Source organism: Heterodontus francisci, chromosome 1 (genome assembly GCF_036365525.1).
Source record: "Heterodontus francisci isolate sHetFra1 chromosome 1, sHetFra1.hap1, whole genome shotgun sequence".
NCBI lineage: Eukaryota > Metazoa > Chordata > Chondrichthyes > Heterodontiformes > Heterodontidae > Heterodontus > Heterodontus francisci.
In genome coordinates, this window is record NC_090371.1 from 95018944 (window position 1) to 95035115 (window position 16172).

The 16172-nt window shown below is 44.1% G+C and overlaps 1 protein-coding gene across 1 annotated transcript in view; it reads left to right on the top strand.

Moving 5' to 3' along the window:
* LOC137355739 (sodium channel protein 1 brain-like) overlaps positions 1–16172 on the top strand; it is a 234690-nt gene extending 218518 nt beyond the window's left edge. The window contains exon 25 of the mRNA XM_068021614.1: positions 15050–16172. Within this exon, the coding sequence (XP_067877715.1) occupies positions 15050–16056 (1007 nt within the window). The 3' untranslated portion in view covers positions 16057–16172. The remainder of the gene's footprint in view (positions 1–15049) is intronic.

Below are 16172 nucleotides of genomic sequence, written 5' to 3' on the forward strand. Positions count from 1 at the left end.
GACTAGTAATGAAAGAAAAAGCCCATGGGATCCAAGGCAAAGTGGCAAGTTGAATCCAAAATTGGCGCAGAGGAGGAAGCAAAGGCTAATGGTTGATGCCTCTTTTTGACTGGAAGGCTGTTTCCAGTGGGTTCCAAGGGGTTCAGTACTAGGTCCCTTGCTTTTTGTGGTATATTTCAATGATTTGGACTTGAATGTAGGGGGTATGATTAAGAAATTTTGCAGACGATACAAAGTGTGTCTATTTCAACGCCAGGAGCATCCGGAATAAGGTGGGTGAGCTTGCAGCATGGGTTGGTACCTGGGATCTCGATGTAGTGGCCATTTCGGAGACATGGGTAGAGCAGGGGCAGGAATGGATGTTGCAGATTCCGGGATTTAGATGTTTCAGTAAGAACAGAGAAGATGGTAAAAGAGGGGGGGGTGTGGCATTGTTAATCAAGGAGAGTATTACAGCGACAGAAAGGACGTTTGAGGACTCGTCTACTGAGGTAGTATGGGCTGAGGTTAGAAACAGGAGAGGTGAGGTTACCCTGTTGGGAGTCTTTTATAGACCTCCGAATAGTTCCAGAAATGTAGAGGAAAGGATAGCGAAGATGATTCTCGACAGGGGTGAGAGTAACAGGGTAGTTGTTATGGGGGACTTTAACTTTCCAAATATCGACTGGAAATACTATAGTTCGAGTACTTTAGATGGGTCAGTTTTTGTCCAGTGTGTGCAGGAGGGTTTTCTGACACAGTATGTAGACAGGCCAACCAGGGGCGATGCCACATTGGATTTGGTACTGGGAAATGAACCCGGCCAGGTGTTAGATTTAGATGTAGGTGAGCACTTTGGTGATAGTGATCACAATTCGGTTAGGTTTACCTTAGCGATGGGCAGGGACAGGTATATACCGCAGGGCAAGAATTATAACTGGGGGAAAGGAAATTATGATGCGATTAGGCAAGATTTAGGATGCGTAGGATGGGGAAGGAAACTGCAGGGGATGGGAACAATCGAAATGTGGAGCTTATTCAAGGAGCAGCTACTGCGTGTCCTTGATAAGTATGTACCTGTGAGGCAGGGAGGAAATTGTCGTGCGAGGGAGCCGTGGTTTACTAAAGAAGTTGAAGCGCTTGTCAAGAGGAAGAAGAAGGCTTACGTTAGGATGAGACGTGAAGGCTCAGTTAGGGCGCTTGAGAGCTACAAGCTAGCCAGGAAGGATCTAAAGGGAGAGCTAAGAAGAGCAAGGAGAGGACACGAGAAGTCATTGGTGGATCGGATCAGGGAAAACCCTAAGGCTTTCTATAGGTATATCAGGAATAAAAGAATGACTAGAGTTAGATTAGGGCCAATCAAGGATAGTAGTGGGAAGTTGTGTGTGGAATCAGAGGAGATAGGGGAAGTGTTAAATGAATATTTTGCGTCAGTATTTACAGTAGAGAAAGAAAATGTTGTTGAGAATACTGAGATTCAGGCTACGAGGCTAGATGGGATTGAGGTTCACAAGGAGGAGGTGTTAGCAATTTTGGAAAGTGTAAAAATAGATAGGTTCCCTGGGCCAGATGGGATTTATCCTAGGATTCTCTGGGAAGCTAGGGAGGAGATTGCAGAGCCTTTGTCCTTGATCTTTATGTCGTCATTGTCGACAGGAATAGTGCCGGAAGACTGGAGGATAGCAAATGTTGTCCCCTTGTTTAAGAAGGGGAGTAGAGACAGCCCTGGTAATTATAGACCTGTGAGCCTTACTTCGGTTGTGGGTAAAATGTTGGAAAAGGTTATAAGAGACAGGATTTATAATCATCTTGAAAAGAATAAGTTCATTAGCGATAGTCAGCACGGTTTTGTGACGGGTAGGTCGTGCCTCACAAACCTTATTGAGTTTTTCGAGAAGGTGACCAAACAGGTGGATGAGGGTAAAGCAGTGGATGTGGTGTATATGGATTTCAGTAAGGCGTTTGATAAGGTTCCCCACGGTAGGCTATTGCAGAAAATACGGAAGTATGGGGTTGAAGGCGATTTAGAGCTTTGGATCAGAAATTGGCTAGCTGAAAGAAGACAGAGGGTGGTGGTTGATGGCAAATGTTCATCCTGGAGTTTAGTTACTAGTGGTGTACCACAAGGATCTGTTTTGGGGCCACTGCTGTTTGTCATTTTTATAAATGACCTGGAAGAGGGTGTAGAAGGGTGGGTTAGTAAATTTGCAGATGACACTAAGGTCGGTGGAGTTGTGGATAGTGCCGAAGGATGTTGTAGGGTACAGAGAGACATAGATAGGCTGCAGAGCTGGGCTGAGAGATGGCAAATGGAGTTTAATGCGGAAAAGTGTGAGGTGATTCACTTTGGAAGGAGTAACAGGAATGCAGAGTACTGGGCTAATGGGAAGATTCTTGGTAGTGTAGATGAACAGAGAGATCTTGGTGTCCAGGTGCATAAATCCCTGAAGGTTGCTAACCAGGTTAATAGGGCTGTTAAGAAGGCATATGGTGTGTTAGCTTTTATTAGTAGGGGGGTCGAGTTTCGGAGCCACGAGGTCATGCTGCAGCTGTACAAAACTCTGGTGAGACCGCACCTGGAGTATTGCGTGCAGTTCTGGTCACCGCATTATAGGAAGGATGTGGAAGCTGTGGAAAGGGTGCAGAGGAGATTTACTAGGATGTTGCCTGGTATGGAGGGAAGGTCTTATGAGGAAAGGCTGAGGGACTTGAGGTTGTTTTCGTTGGAGAGAAGGAGGAGGAGAGGTGACTTAATAGAGACATATAAGATAATCAGAGGGTTAGATAGGGTGGATAGTGAGCGTCTTTTTCCTCTGATGGTGATGGCAAACACGAGGGGACATAGCTTCAAGTTGAGGGGTGATAGATATAGGACAGATGTGAGAGGTAGTTTCTTTACTCAGAGAGTAGTAAGGGCGTGGAACGCCCTGCCTGCAGCAGTAGTAGACTCGCCAACTTTAAGGGCATTTAAGTGGACATTGGATAGACACATGGATGAAAATGGAATAGTGTAGGTCAGATGGTTTCACAGGTTGGCGCAACATCGAGGGCCGAAGGGCCTGTACTGCGCTGTAATGTTCTAATTCGAAAAAAAAAAAAAATTCTTAGCCATGTGGTTGATAATGAAGAAGAAAGCTGTAGACTGGAGGAAGATACAGAAAATCTCCCAGAAATACTGGGGAACCAAGGGACTTGTAAAACTGATGAACTGAAAGAAATTAGTATTAATAAAGAGGTAGTACTCGAAAAATGAACTGGATTGAAGGTTGATAAATACCCTGGACCAGATGAGCTGCATCCCAGAGTGTTGAAGGAGGTGGCTATAGCGATAGTGGATGCATTGGTGGTTATCTTTCAAAATTCTATAGATTCTAGAAAAGTTCCTGCAGACTGGAAAGTAGCAAATGTAACCCCACTATTTAGAGTCATAGAGTCATAGAGTGATACAGCACTGAAACAGGCCCTTCGGCCCACCAAGTCTGTGCCGACCAACAACCACCCATTTATACTAATCCTACATTAATCCCATATTCCCTACCACATCCCCACCATTCTCCTACCACCTACCTACACTAGGGTCAATTTACAATGACCAATTTACCTATTAACCTGCAAGTCTTCGGCTGTGGGAGGAAACCGGAGCACCCGGCGGAAACCCACGCGGTCACGGAGAACTTGCAAACTCCACACAGGCAGTACCCAGAAGCGAACCCAGGTTGCTGGAGCTGTGAGGCTGCGGTGCTAACCACTGCGCCACTGTGCCGTCCAAGCAGAGGTGTCACAAGGCATAAATTTAAGATACCATCAGGTAAAGGCCTGCTACCCGACCCAAACCCAACTGGACCAGACGACATCTGTCAGGTTCGGGTTGCACTTCTGGGTCCGGCATTCGGGCTCGGGCTGGGTCGGACATGCTCCATCACAGGTAAGTGGTTCCACTCTTACTTTTTGGATTAGAAAGGTGGTTTTATTACAGTTATTTTAAGCTTGTGCAGATCACCATCAAAATGAAAAACAGAAGGTAAGTTAACTGATGGTTGGGTCGGGTGCGGGAAAACATGGAAGGACTCGGGCCAGGTCGGGCTTTCTTTGCAGACCCGAGCAGGCCTTTACCATCAGGTGCAGTTCATTACATGTCAATAGCGTTTTTACTTGGGCCTTGGTACAAGTCCAATGCAGAGAGGAAGAATATAGATATCCTCTTTCCGGGTATATAACTGAAAATCATTCTAATAGGATGGAGTGCACGGCATAAAATTGAGGCAGAAATGGAAATATCACACTTATACAGCACAAACACTCCAGGTGATTTTTTTAAAAATTGGGCTGTCATGCAGGCCCCCACTAGCCAAGAATGAGGCACATTAATTTTGACACCTGGACACTAAATTTCAAATTGTTGTTGGAAAGAGAAGGCCTAAGAAAGGAATGAAAAAGAAAACAGGGAACTACAAACCTGTTAGTTTGACATCAGTAGTAGGGAAAATGTTAGAATCTATTAGAAAGGATGTGATCACTAGGCACTCGCCAGAGCTGACGAGCAGCCATAAAGACGGGGCTGAAGTGTGGCGAGTCGAAGAGACTTAGTAGTTGGCAGGAAAAAAGACAGAGGCGAAAGGGGAGAGCCAACTGTGTAACAGTCCCGACAAACAAATTTCTCTGCAGCACCTGTGGAAGAGCCTGTCACTCTAGAATTGGCCTTTATAGCCACTCCAGGCGCTGCTTCACAAACCACTGACCACCTCCAGGCGCTTATCCATTGTCTCTCGAGATAAGGAGGCCAAAGAAGAACTAGGCACTTAGAAAATAATGATATGATTGAGCAGAGTCGACATGGATTTATGGAAGGGAAATCATGTTTGACAAACCAGTTGGAGTATTTTGAGGATGTTCCTTGTAGCATAGATAAAGAAGAACCAGAAGGCTTCTGATACGATCCCACCCAGGAGGTTAGTAAACTAAATTAGAGCACATGGGATTGGGGATAATATACTGGTGTGGATAGAAAATTGTTTAACAGACAGAGAGTAGGAATAAATGGCTCATTTTCAGGATGGCAGGTTATGACTTGTGGGGTACCGCAAGGATCAGTGCTGGGTCCACAGCTGTTCACAATCGATATAAATGATTTGGATTTGGATTTGGGGACCAAATATAATATTTCCACATTTGCTGATGACACAAAACTAGGTGGGAACCTAAAATAAAAACAAGAAATGCTGGAAATACTCAGCAGGTCTGGCAGCATCTGTGAAGAGAGAAACAGAGTTAAAGTTTCAGGTCAGTGACCCTTCATCAGAACATCGAAGACCAAAGTACAGAAAGTTCTCATCAGGGAACTCCTCTTTGCTGACAGTGCTGCATTAACATCTCACACTGAAGAGTGTCTGCAGAGACTCATCGACAGGATTGCGGCTGCCAGCAACGAATTTGGCCTAACCATCGGCCTCAAGAAAACGAACATCATGGGACAGGACATCAGAAATGCTCCATCCATCAATATCGGCGACCACACTCTGGAAGTGGTTCAAGAGTTCACCTACCTAGGCTCATCTATCACCAGTAACCTGTCTCTCGATGCCGAAATCAACAAGCGCATGGGAAAGACTTCCACTGCTATGTCCAGACTGGCCAAGAGAGTGTGGGAAAATGGCGCACTGACACGGAACACAAAAGTCCGATTGTATCAAGACTGTGTCCTCAGTACCTTGCTCGACGGCAGCGAGGCCTGGACAACATATGTCAGCCAAGAGCGACGTCTCAATTCATTCCATCTTCGCTGCCTCCAGAGAATCCTTGGCATCAGGTGGCAGGACCATATCTCCAACACAGAAGTCCTCGAGGCGGCCAACATCCTCAGCTTATACACACTACTGAGTCAGCGACGCCTGAGATGGCTTGGCCATGTGAGCCGCATGGAAAATGGCAGAATCCCCAAGGACACATTATACAGCGAGCTCGTCACCGGTATCAGACCCACCGGCCGTCCATGTCTCCGCTTTAATGATGTCTGCAAATGCGACATGAAGTCCTGTGACATTGACCACAAGTCGTGGGAGTCAGTTTCCAGCGATCGCCAGAGCTGGCGGGCAGCCATAAAGGCGGGGCTAAAGTGTGGCGAGTCGAAGAGACTTAGCAGTTGGCAGGAAAAAAGACAGAAGCGCAAGGAGAGAGCCAACTGTGTAACAGCCCCGACAACCAATTTTATCTGCAGCACCTGTGAAAGAGTTTGTCACTCTAGAATTGGCCTTTATAGCCACTCCAGGCGCTGCTTCACAAACCACTGACCACCTCCAGGCGCTTACCCATTATCTCTCGAGACAAGGAGGCCAAAGATAAGATATATACACTTTGGTAGAAAGAACAAAACGACAAAGTATTTCTTAAATGGTGAGAGGTTGGGAAGTGTTGATGTCCATAGGGATCTGGGTGTCCTTGTTCATGAGTCACTAAAAGCTAGCATGCAGATGCAGCAAGCAATTAGGAAGCAAATGGTATGTTGGCCTTCTTCGCAAGGGGATTTGAGTACAGGAGTAAAGCAGTCTTGCGGCAATTTTATAGAGCCTTGGTGAGACTGTGTACAATTTTGGTCTCCTCATCTAAGGAAGGATATACTTGCCATCGAGGGAGTGCTACGGTGGTTCACCAGACTAATCCCTGGGATGGCCGGATTTTCTTATGAGGAGAGATTGAGAAAACTGGGCTTGTATTCTCTAGGGTTTCAAAGAATGAGAGGTGATTTAATTGAAACTTACAAAATTCTTACAGGGTGTGGCAGGGTGGATATAAATAGGGTGTTTCCCCTGGTTGGTGAGTCAATAACCAGAAAACATAGACCAGAATTTTACCTAGTCAAATTGGGTATCCTTGGAGGCAGCTGAAGCAAAAAATGGTGGGCGATCATGTTGGATTGGGTCCCCGACGCCATTATGCCGAATCTCCATTTTACCCTCATCAGACAGCGGGCAAGGTGGAGACGCCATTCGCCGTCCGATTTAAGGCAATTAAGGGCTGATTAAAGTCATCGAAAAGGCAATTGACAGCCATTTTCCATCTTTGGGACACTGCAATCATAGGCATTGTCCACTCTTGAAGAGGGCCCTCCAGTGAGGAAGAGAACGCCACAAGGAGGGACAGGGGGACAAGTGGCCAAGGAAATCAGAGACCTGCTGGCCAACTGCAGCCTGGTAATGGAGTAGGAGCAGAAGGCCACAGTGTGCACCAGGAGCAAACACCTGTGAGGAGACCAGTCTACCCAGCAGGCAGGGTGTACTGGCAGCGGCCGAGCTTTCTGCAGATGTCAGAGTGCCAGTGCCTTAGCAGACTGCACCTGTCCCGAGAGACTGTCACATCTCTGTGTGAGATGCTGGCAGCGGAGGTCAGCTCCAACTGCGTGGGTGGCCATCCGGTGACACTAAAGGTCACAGACTCTCTGAACTTCTATGGATCAGGCTCATTCCAAACTTCCACAAGAGACATGTGTGGAATCTCACAATCATCAGCACAGCACTGCATCAAGGTGGTAACTGATGCCATATTAGGGCGTGCCAACCAGTTCGTCAAGTTCTAGACAGACTCCACCAGTCAGGCCGAGAGAGCCAGAGGCTTCAGCACCATCGCTGGGCTCCCCGTGGTCCAAGGTGTGATTGGCTGTACACATATGGCCATTAGAGCACCTGCAGATCTGCCAGGGGCCTTCAATAATCGAAAGGGGTTTTCACTCAATGAATGTGCAACTTGTCTGTGACCACCCTAAGGGTATATTGCAGGTGTGTGCTCGTTTTCTAGGAAGCAGTCATGATGCATTCATTCTCCGGAATCCCCAGGTGCCAGCACTATTCAGCACCCCCCTGAATGCCTGCACGGATGGATACTTGGTGACAGGGGTTACCCGCTGAAGACATGGCTGATGACACCTGTGAGGAAACCATGGAATGAAGCAGAGGAATGGTACAATGCGAGCCATGCGACCACCAGAGTCACCATTGAGCAGACCATTGGTCTTCTGCAGATGAGATTTAGGTGCCTGGATCGCTCAGGTGGTGCCCTTCAGAATTCACCAGCAAGGGTATCTCGCATTGTTGTTCTCTGCTGCGCTTTACATAACCTGGCACTGCAGAGGGGGGAGGCCCTGGATGCTGAGGACATTGTTCAGCACAAGGCATCCTCAGATGAGGAGGATGAAGGGTTGAGGAGGAGGGGGTGCAGCAGTCGGAGGTTTGCAGGAGTTGGGTGCAAGGGATGCTTGGGAAGCTCTAATACTCAGGCATTTCTCCTTGAATATACAGTTGCCAGTCTTGGTTACTCTGTGGCCACATTGCCATAATGGCAATTGGATCATACCCATTTACCTCTATTTGTGCCTTTAAATCATCCGCCTTTTATACCACTTGCTCTTTTCAGTGTGCCATGTGCCATGGTTGACATATCCAAGGTCAGCTACTATTCTACAACAATCTGTGTGTAGCACCCATATTTCAAGGCCATTCAGCCTAAGATGTGAGCTTGTCAAAGGCCAACATCAAATTCCTGACCAAGCCATCCCCTTACACAGAGAATTCAATAAGTGTTGACTCATGGAATTGGGAGCCCAAGGTCTCTTTAACATCAGTTATGATGTTCTTGAGACAGCACACTGCTGCACTTAGAACCTTTGTTAAGGGAGTTTCCCTGCAGTTGCCACTGAAGAGGAATTAAGGTGGAATTGAAATTGGAATCATAGAAAATTTAAGGCACAGTAAGAGGCCACTTAGCCCATCATGTCTGCGCCAGCCAAAAATGATCCACCCATTCTAATCCTACTTTGCAGCATTTGGTCCGTAGCCCTGCAGATTACGGCACTTGAGGTGCATATCCAGACTCCTTTTGAATGAGTTGAGGGTTTCTGCCTCAACTACCCTTTCAGGCAGTGAGTTGCAGACCCCCACCACCCTCTGGGTGAAAACGTTTTTCCTCATCTCCCCTCTAATTTTTCTACCACTCACTTTAAATCTATGCCTCCTAGTCACTGACCCCTTTCCTTCACCTTCTCTCCATCCAGGCCCTCAAAATTTTGTTCATTTCAACAGATCTCCCCTCAGCCTTCTCTGCTCCAAGGAGAACAACCCCAGCCTATCCAATCTTTCCTCATAGCTACATTTTTCCAGTCCTGGCAACATCCTCGTAAATCTCCTCTGTACCCTCTCGGGGTGCAATTACATCCTTTCTGTAATGAGGTGATCAGAACTGCACACAGTACTCAAGTTGTGGCCTTACAAATGAGTTGTACAGTTCCAGCATAACCTCCCTGCTCTTCTATTCTATACCTCGACTCATAAAGGAAAGGATTCCATCTGCCTTCTTAACCACCTTATCAACCTGTCCTGCTACCTTCAGGAACCTGTGGACATTCACTCCAAGGTCCCTCAGTTCCTCTACACTTCTCAGTATTTTCCCATTAATCGTGTATTCCTTTGCCTTGTTTGACCTCTCCAAGTGCATCACCTCACACTTCTCTAGGTTGAATTCCATTTGCCACTTTTCTGCCCATCTGACCAGACCATCAATATCTTCCTACAGCCTACAGCTATCCTCCTCGCTATCTACAACACGGCCAATCTTTGTGTCGTCTGCAAACTTCTTGATCATGCCCCCTACATTTACATCCAAATTGTTCATTTTTTTTATTCGTTTCATGGGTTGTGGGCATCATTGGCAAGGCCAGCATTTGTTGCTCATCCCTAATTGCCCTTGAGAAGCTAATGGTGAGCTGCCTTCTTGAACTACTGCAGTCCATCCTTTGCGGGTACACCCACAGTCCTGTTAGGGAGAGACTTCCAAGATTTTGATCCGGCAACAATGAAGGAACGGCAATAATTTCCAAGTCAGGATGGTGTGTGGAGGGAAACTTGCAGATGGTGGTGTTCCCATGCTGGCTTGGCCTTGTTTTTCTGGGTGGAAGAGGTCGCAGTTTGGAAGGTGCTGTCGAAGGAGGCATGGTGAGTTGCTGCAGTGCATTTTGTATACCACAAAAAGCAGGAGACCCAGTACTGAGCTCTGCGGAATGCCACTGGAAACAGCCCTCCAGTCACAAAAACACCCGACAGCAATTACCCTTTGTTTCCTGCCACTGAGCCAATTTTTTATCCACCTTGCTGCATTTCCCTGGATCCCATGGGATTTTTTTTTTTTTTAACCAGTTTGCCATGTGGGACCTTGTCAAAAGCCTTGCTAAAATTGACCACATCAACTGCACTACCCTCATCTATCTTCCTTGTTACTTCTTCAAAAAATTTGATCAAGTTGGTCAAATAAGATCTTCTCTTAACAAATCCATGCTGACTATCCTTGATTAACCGGTGCCTTTCTAAGTTCTGTGATGCAGCCAAAGATCACTGTGAGGTTCATTCTTTGCAGGGTACTTTGCACACTCTCAAAAGACCTAAGGAATAGATGGTGCTCAGAAAGTAACCTTTTAAAGGCATCAATCCCATAATTCAGCATCCTGCTGCTGCTCCTCAATCATGCTGGGTCCTTCACCCAGTGCTGCCTGCTTTAACTCTACATCTTTCCCTATTCCCAGGAGTAGATACCCCAGAGTTGTCGCTTGTAGCAGGTGTAGTGAGAGCTGGAGTATGCTGGATAGTGGATGGACCCTCCCTCTCTCTAGCCCATTTTCTGCTGTTCCTCAGGCAGCCTTACAGAAACAGCATCAATTTAGAATATCTGTAATACGATCCTTGGAATGCATTTCAGTAGACAACAATATGATATATTGGTGCTAATTAAGTTGCCTATTAGCTGAATGTGTAAGTGAAGGATTAAATCCTAACAGGACGAAAAAGGTAGAAGAATGGATACTGGCCTACAGATTCAAGGTAATCACATGACTATTGTTAACTACTTTAATACTCAGAGATAATTCTTTTGATACCACTGACCCTCCTAGTTTGATATCATCTGCAATGTTAACCAATTTGCATTGAGTATAAGAACTCAAGTCATTGATGGAAATTAGATCTAGTAGTAATCCCAACAATGGCCTCTGCCAACTTTAATCAGTATGTCTCTCCACTCAAGTATGACCCTTCTAACCAGTATCCATTGTTTTCTACCCTGCTTTTCAAAGAGTCGGGGAGTTCTCCCTGATGTCTTATCCAATAGCCCTCAGCTAACATCACTAAAACAGATGATCTAGTCATTATCTCATTACTGTTTGTGGGACTTTACTGTGCATAAATTGTCTTACATTAAAAAGTAACTAGACTTCAAAAGTTTTTAATTGGCTCTAAAGCATTTTGGGGCATCCAGAGAACATAAAAGTGTTATATAAATGTAAGTTCTTCTTTAGCCAGTTAATTTTCCATACCCAAGTTTTTCTTTGAATTCCCACATGTTGATCTTAATTAGTAATCTTAGAGTCATAAAGTTAGACAGCACAGAAACAGGCCCTTTAGCCCATCATGTCCATGACAGCCATCAAGCACCTATCTATTCTAATCCTATTTTCCAGCACTTGGCCCGTAGCATTGTATGCAATGGCATTTCATATGTAATTTTATTAAATACATTTTGAATATCTAAGTGCACTTTACCATCTTTGAGTTGAATTGTCACTTCCCAAAAGAATCAGGGAGTTTGGTCAGTCAGAATTTTCCCCACCTGAAGCTATGTTACCTGCTTTTTGCTAAATTGTTTAGTATTGATAATCCTCAGGTTTCCTTCTGAAAATCAATTCCATTATTTTTCACTGAATTGAAGTAAGACTAATGGATCTGTAGCTGTCTGTATCTAATTTGTCACCCTTTTTGAATATTAGCACCACATTAGCCTATTTATAATGTACCCAGTGTCCTTTGACTTCCTCGTCTCCGTTATAATGGCAGTTAGCACCTCACCAATCTCCTCACTTATCTCTCTCAACAATCTTGGATAAATACCATATAATCCTAATGATTTATTTGTTTTAAGCCCTCACAGCATGTGTATCATTTCCATCTCATTTATATTAAAGTCTTGAATTATGACTTGCTATTGCAATTTTTGTCTGGATATTTTATGGATCAAATTTTAAACGCTTCTGGTCAACCAATAACAATTTTTTCTGCTTTTGTGCAGTCCTCTACAAAAGCTACAAAAATATTTCTAGAGCAATTTTAAAGTGTCAGTATAATGGCAGACTGCAGTTAAGCAGCTGAGTCTTGCAGAAGCGAAGTGCTCTAAATTGCAGAAACAGGAAAAATTCTAGAAAGAAAACTTTCAAATTTAAATATAGTTCTGTTCAATACGCACATCACTAATTTATAGAACTTACATTATTTTGCCCAAGTCAAAAGCTACTGCACTGTGAGTCCTTCCATTATAATCAACAAATAGGCAGCATGAGTACATCTGCCAGCTGTTTTAAGACAGGTGCTAAGTTTGCTTTGATATTTCAATACAGATAAGATGAAAACTTTGACAGCAGAGTTGGCTATAGCTGTTGTCATGCAGGCCCCCACCTGCCAAGAATGAGGCACATTGGTTTGTCATATGAACATTGATTTTGAACTGTTGCTGGAGCACGAAAATGACTTGTTGAACAGATCAGCCATGGCTGGAAAAAACATTTGCATACTAACAGACGGTGCTTGTGTAGACAAAGGGCCATTCCCTGACACATTCAACCTGCAATGGATGTTGATCGCCAGACAGTGAGGGGGTGGGGAAGCACATTCCAGGGCCGGCTGGGGTGATGCAATCCACGGGGGCCAGGACTGGTTGGACCAGCTGGTCACATGACTAACTGGCTATGTCAGGGTTTTTTGAACTAGCCACAGAGAATTTGGGCAGAATGACTGTTTGCTCCTGGACTGAGAAGATCTCTCTTGTCTGCTCCCATCTCTTTCTCACAAGCCTCTGAATCCACTGAAGACACATGAACCCCAAGAGAGAAAAGTCTCCTACAGCGAACAAGGTTTAAGAAGGACACTGGGCCCCAATGAAAATCAGGATCTACCTACAATCAAGGACTCTACAGTGAGCTCGAAGAACCATAACTAAACCTCTTCAGATATTGCCTCAAAATTTTCCACTTTATTTTTCTTCTCTTTTCTGTCTGTAATAGCATGTGTATATCACATCCGTTATCTCCGTTATAAAGACGTCTGCAAACGCGACATGAAATAGTGTGACATTGATCACAAGTCATGGGAGTCAGTTGCCAGCATTCGCCAGAGCTGGCGGGCAGCCATAAAGACAGGGCTAAATTGTGGCGAGTCGAAGAGACTTAGTAGTTGGCAGGAAAAAAGACGGAGGCGCAAGGGGAGAGCCAACTGTGCAACAGCCCCAACAAACAAATTTCTCTGCAGCACCTGTGGAAGAGCCTGTCACTCCAGAATTGGCCTTTATAGCCACTCCAGGCGCTGCTTCACAAACCACTGACCACCTCCAGGCGCGTATCCATTGTCTCTCGAGATAAGGAGGCCCAAAAGAAGAAAAAGAAAGAATATCACATATACATGCTAGTGTGGGCGCATCGTGCATCCGTAGGCGTCAACCAAATTAGGGTTTAAGTTCAAGTTTAATAAATTTCAACTTTTCTTCTTTAAACCTAAGAAAGCCCGTTTGTGCTGGTTTCTTTGCCTTATAATTGGAAAGTGGTGAACAAGGATTCACCAAGGGGGAGCTAAAAACAGTGTGTTTAAAATTAAACCCTGTTACTGTAAGACCAGGTGAAGGCTGAGAGGGAACCCTAAACACCTTTCTCACCTGGTTGTAACACTGTAATGAAATAAAATTAACTGTAAATATGTTTGATAAGATATTATCTGGTGGTTAGTGTAATGTTAATTATTATGAATATATATGCAATTTTTAAAAGATAAAACTATGCATACGATGACCACAGAGGGATATGGTCGGTATGTCGGTATTTAACATGATTTACACAATGTCTCAGCACTGACCCTCATCATATCTCTTTACAAAAGATAAAGTTTAAGGGAACAAATAATTCTTACTCTTCTGTGGAATTTGGAGTTGACTCCAGTGTGAATACTGTTTGAAAGACTTTATCTCGCATATTGTTGCTATGAGTTATATCCAGTATAAACAGAAGTAGAAATGCGTGAGAACATATATTTCAATGTAGTCCTTATATTCCTTTATGTTTGCATATTCGCAAATGAGTTTGTTATCATGATAAACTGTAGTTGGGATGAAGTGCGATTTAATTACAAATGCAGTCAGTGCCTGCGGGCAATACTAAATTGAACGACATAATGGGATGAATAGTCTATTGAAGAACGTTTCGCGGCGTCTACGAAAGCGACACTTTACAGCAAATATGACATGTACTGTAAAACTCATGATTATTTAATAAATGTTACTCTCAAAAACGTTAATAAAAATAGCAAAATGCTGGAAATGCTCAGCAGCTGGAGAGCCAACGTTTCAGGTCGGTGATCTTTCATCAGAACGGAGAAAAGGATGGAAAGTCACCGAACTGAAACTGTGTTTCTCCCTGCACAGATGCTGCCAAACCTGTTGAGTATTTCTCACACTTTCTGTTTTTGTCTTAGATTTCCAGCATCCGCAGTATTTTGCTTTTGTCTTGAAACGCCTTGTTCAATTACACTTCCCAACAAGAGCCTACAAACAAGGTTTCCTTCGTTTTAGTTCTGCTTATCAATGTTCAAGATTTCAAATACTGAAAGATAAATCCCGAAGGCACACTCAGCTGGTCTTGAATTCGTTCAGATTCAGTCTAATCAACTCTAAATGTTGTGTACCTTTTAAAAAATGCAGTCATATCGGAACTGAGAGCTTTCGCTAAACTTTTTTAAACGTGCAATTGCTGTAGACAATTAGAGAAGTTGCATCCATTTTTCTCTATTTAATATAGTCCCAAGATATGGAAGAACAAATTGCATCTGTACAGTTACTTTTAAAATATTATTTGGATTGGTTTGTTTTGATGGAATCAACTCTAATCTCATGCGGATTGATAGAGTTGGGGAACTGTGTGTTCAAGATCACAGTACAGGGTAATTTGGAATTTAACCACCCTTTCCTCCTTTGTATTGATAATTTTGCTGTCTTCATTCCTCAGGAATTTTGTTGGATTCGTCCGCATCCAAAAAGCAAGGCGTTTCACCAACTATTTTACGAGTGTTCCGAATTGTAAGACTTGCACGATTGTTGAGGCTGGTAAGATCCTTGAAAGGAATTCGAAAACTGCTCTTTACATTGGTAATATCTATACCAGCTCTTTTCAACATTGGACTGCTCCTGGGCCTCGTAATGTTCATTTATTCAATATTGGGGATGAGTTTGTTCCGAGATCTACCTAGAGAATCACCAATAAACGACATAGTCAATTTCGAAACTTTTGGAAACAGTATGATGCTTCTGTTTAGACTGACAACAGCCGCCGCGTGGAATGAGATTCTTCACGTGATGATTAATTCTCCTGTGCAACGTCAATTTGTATCATTCACGTATATGACATCGTACATATTAGTCGCCAATATCGTGATAATCAATATGTATGTAGCTGTCATTTTAGAAAACTTTCACGAAGCCCAAGAACAAGAACTTGCCGGAGTGACTGATGAAGACGTCGACATGTTTTATGAGGTTTGGAGTAATTATGATGTGAAGGCTACACAATTCATCACATATGAACAGCTACCTGATTTCCTAAATGAACTGAAATCTCCTTTACGAATACCAAAGCCTAACGCGGTGAAAGTTGCGGCTCTCAATCTACCATTAACCGACGGCAACAGGTTGCATTGCCTGGACGTCCTCGAAGCTCTTAGTGCTGTTATCGTTGGAAAAGTAGCAGAGTCAGAGCCGCTCAAAAAGCTAAGTGGTGAAGTTCTTAAAATGTCAATGAAAGTATTCCCAATTCGTAGCACCATGGAAAGGATCACAACTACGCTTATGATACGAAAGGAATTCAAGGCCGCCTTGACGATCCAGAAAGCATTTCGGAAGTGGCAAGTGCGTCGATACCATAAAACAGCCAAAGCGAAACTTGAAAGATCTTACAGCTCCTTAAGAAAATCGCTACGAAGTCTACGTTCCAGCAGACCTAACTCGCCTTTAACATGATTTTCACATGTTAGTAGAAACATTTACAGCGGTAAACCGAAACCCTTCACCTTATATGGGTATCTTTGGTGGTAAAGAACCTTTGAGAGGGTTACATTGGTCACCGTTACGTTTGT